The sequence below is a fragment of the Camelina sativa genome, chromosome 17 (genome assembly GCF_000633955.1).
Source record: "Camelina sativa cultivar DH55 chromosome 17, Cs, whole genome shotgun sequence".
NCBI lineage: Eukaryota > Viridiplantae > Streptophyta > Magnoliopsida > Brassicales > Brassicaceae > Camelina > Camelina sativa.
The window spans coordinates 907,636-911,388 of NC_025701.1; the positions used below are offsets into that span (position 1 = coordinate 907,636).

A 3,753-nucleotide genomic window follows, 5' to 3' on the forward strand; every position below is an offset into this window, starting at 1 on the left:
TGGTGTAAAAATGTTCTCCATCTTATCATTAACCACATAATTTGCAGGTAAAGACATGTCTTCTGAACTAAGACTGACCTGCCCTTGAGGGAAGCTTCCAGCACTGATTGAGGTTTTAGTAGACTGATCCTGGTCATGTGGCAAGCTAGAAAGAGTTCCTTGTGAGCCGCTGTCGTCGCCATCATTTATATGCTTCTCTTCTGCCTTCACAGAGAGCTGTTTCGCCATCTTCACAGCATAACCAGCCCTACATCACAAAATAGCCTTTAGGCACAGGTTATGCAAATAAACATCTTGATGGTCACAATAAATCCAAAATGAAAATACCCTCCGACATTGAGCACGTCAAGATAAATAAAACAAAATACTGTTCACATATATTCTATTCAACGAAGATAAAATCTATGCAGAAAAATCCCAAAACCTAAGAATATCATCAATATTTGGTAGGAGGTTAAAAAAAAATTTCGGTAGGTCTGTAATACCAACCTGACACAGGAAAAGTAAAGATCGGCACAATTTTCAACAAATTCTGCACGTCTGCAAACAGCAGAAAATTGAGGGCACATCTTTGCAAGGTCAACCATGAAACGGAGAACAGACGTCGCAGCAGCAGGAGCTGATGCTTCGCCGCCCATCAAACGTGCTGCGTACGTTTTGTGCATTAAAGCTTCCCCTTGAAGCTCCCCAGTCATCTCTGCCCCCTCTATAAGCTCTGCCACAAGACTAGCACTCACCTGAGAAAGATTTCCAGACTGGTGGGCGAGCATGGATTGCATGATCAACCTATCATAAGTAGATTTAGCCATTGCCACCACCGAATCCAACAGATCTATAAACTTTAACTCCACATGGCTTCCATCATTTGGCACTAGAGCATGAAAGTCTAACATTCGAACCTCCGGTAGTCTTGGATAAACAGGTTTCCCAAAGATCAAGCAGAACAATATGTAATATATGTCTGGGGAATCATAAAAGTTTTGAAGTACCCGCATCAGCCCCTGATAACCTCCACTTGTTCGAAATTTAAGGGAAAAGTTCGGAGAAGAAGCAAGACAGACACCGAGAAGGGTCATGATCCACCTCATACTAGTAGGGTGCACAGCTTCATCGAGGAAGTATGTTATTAATTTTGACGAGACTATCTTATGCCACAGCTCTAGAAGTTCCTCTGCTTTAATGGTTACCTGGAGATCAATGAGCATTTCCAAAAGCATGTTTCTCACAATTACATGCTTTCCCATTGATTCGCGCAATACTGAGCTTCGTGACTTCACTTCAGGGGGATTAAATGTCATAATCACAAACCTAACCACATTTTCAAGTTCAGAAGTCAGAAATCCATCTTCTAAGATGCATCCAAGCAGAACAACTAACTTCTCTAGGACCGGAACTTCCACATCACCTCTCTGAAGTGTCACTAACAAATGTTCTACCAGATTGATTCTGCGCAGAATCGTAAGATTGTGATTCCTGTACCAATGCATTGAAACCAAATTTTCCAGGAAACCAAGTAAAGCAATCTGGATGGAAACAGGGGATGTTACCCAAAGGGTCCAGTCCAGGAGGACATGTTCAACCATATCGGCGTTGGATAAGACAATGCAGTTTGAAGTTTCAACAGGCATATCTGTTTCTAGCTCAGAGAGATGGCTAAATGAATCCTTGGGAACAGAAAAGTCATCCATATCCCCATGAGACCCAACTGAGGAACTATCGTACCGGAATCTCGAAAGACCAAGATCCTCGTAGCTGTTCTCGAATATAGTCTCTGTAGGTGGCATACTAATATTACTCTGTCCAGCCTCCAACTTTTTTGGCTCTGAAAACAAAGCTTCGCATGCAGCAATTTGAAAAAAGATCTCCAAAGACTGCATATCAAACAGAGTCATTTTGGGACGCAAAAACAGAGCTAGTAAATGATATCCCCTGATGATTTGCATATCTTTCACATTCTGAGGGTTTTGATGAAGCGCACAGGAAAGCATTGAAAGAGCCATATGTAGCATATCTCTAGATTCGGCAGCCTCAACAAGCGCTAGAACAACAGTCATTCCTCCCACAGGGCGGATAGTATCACCGATCACACTTTGTCTGCAGATAGATACATTTCCCATCAGACGCCCAAAACGTGGTATTCCTGAACCATTTGAAAAACAAGAATGAATCAAATTATGAAATCCATTCAGATGAAAATGTAAAATAGGAACAAGAATGTTAAAACCACTATATACCTCCAATTGGAGAAGCAGCTGCCGACAATGGGTCAACCAGATTGAGGAGAGAAAAATTTCCAGACGCACGGATGAACTCCGAGCATGTTCCATCAAATGCAAAAATCAGTTTTTTGCCAGGTAACTGAAAGGCAAGATTTCCTAATCTCTCAAGATCCCAGACAATTCCACTGCCATCTGCCTTAGAGTCTCCTTGTCTATTGCTTCCATCAAACTTTTGTCCATTCGATGATGAGGTCATGTCAGTGTCTAATGAGTCCAGGATAGCCATGCTGCCCCCACCACAAGCCTGATTAGGCACAAAGCGTAAGAGGTCTGCATCCTGGTAAAGACCTTTGTACCCTCTACCAAGAATGTACATGAAACCAATGCAACCTGATGTGAGCACCTCCTCAAAAAGATAACATGAGCGTGTTTTCCATGTCAGATCACTAACTCTAGCACAAGTAGCTGGAGTTCCAACTGTTACTTGCAAAGATTTTCCAACAGGCGAAGGAGAGTACCCCAATTTACCCGTGTGCCTTAGTTTTCCATCAAGATAGACATATGCAACACTAGCCTGGAAGAGTCCAGCAAGAGCATTTGGTTTACTATGAACAACAGCAAGGTGATGCCACCTGCCCTCCTCAATTTCCAATCCAGAAAACGACAAATAATGTGAATTGCTAGTGGCAAGGGTCAGAACACCATCCTCCTGAAAGTAAAGTTCTGCATAGAATGGACTTTCATTGCTTACAGCACCAACAGAAAACATCCGGAAGATGTTTTGTTCGTGTTGCTGTGCACTTGAAAGATACGTCTTTGATGAACCGCCAACTTTGGAGGCTTCTGATTCTTTTCCTTGGGTTGTTAAAAAATTACGAAACTGGAACCAACAAACAAATGAATAACCAGCGGCAGGAGGCCAAGATCTTTCTCCCAGTGACACCTGGACAGAAGCATGCCCAGTTTTGCTCATATCCATTTCTACAAAAGGAGCCAGAGATAGATGTTCCAAGGCTGTGTCTTCCATGAGAATTAGCTTTTCCATCATGCCAACTATTGCATGACCTGAATTCATAATCCTCATTTGCAAAACATATCTAAACAGCATTCGGAGTTCAGATGGGGACAATCTACACACACAAAAACGTTTTTTAGAAAAACAAAAACAGTAACGTTGGAAATATAATAATATATATTGAATTTAGAAATAATGCAGGACGTTCTTTACCTGTACGCTCCAAGAATTTCCACAATCTTCAAAGCATAAGAAAGAAATGGAGATGAACCGGCAAGAAAGGGGTAAATGATCTCCAACAAAAGTTCCACGCAACCTATTAATAAGTCATGACAAGATAGAGATGGGTTAAGAGAGAATAAAAGGGAAAAACTAACAGCGATAGGGATCATAAAATTGATTAAAGAATAAACCCCAGAGGAGCAGTGAGGCATGGTTCTTACCAATTGATGTGAGGTTTTCCTGATTGAATGGACTGGCACGTGCAAGACTTTCCAGAAGTTTCAAAAGTTCTAGCTG

The 3,753-nt window shown here is 41.7% G+C and overlaps 1 protein-coding gene across 1 annotated transcript in view; it reads right to left on the bottom strand.

Annotated features, from left to right (window-relative positions):
* LOC104759055 (protein SPIRRIG) overlaps window positions 1-3,753 on the bottom strand; it is a gene marked incomplete in the record, with an annotated part of 19,989 nt that overhangs the window by 7,194 nt on the left and 9,042 nt on the right. The window contains 5 exon segments of the mRNA XM_010482027.1: window positions 1-247; window positions 490-2,140; window positions 2,235-3,349; window positions 3,448-3,550; window positions 3,678-3,750. Of these exon segments, the coding sequence (XP_010480329.1) occupies window positions 1-247; window positions 490-2,140; window positions 2,235-3,349; window positions 3,448-3,550; window positions 3,678-3,750 (3,189 nt within the window).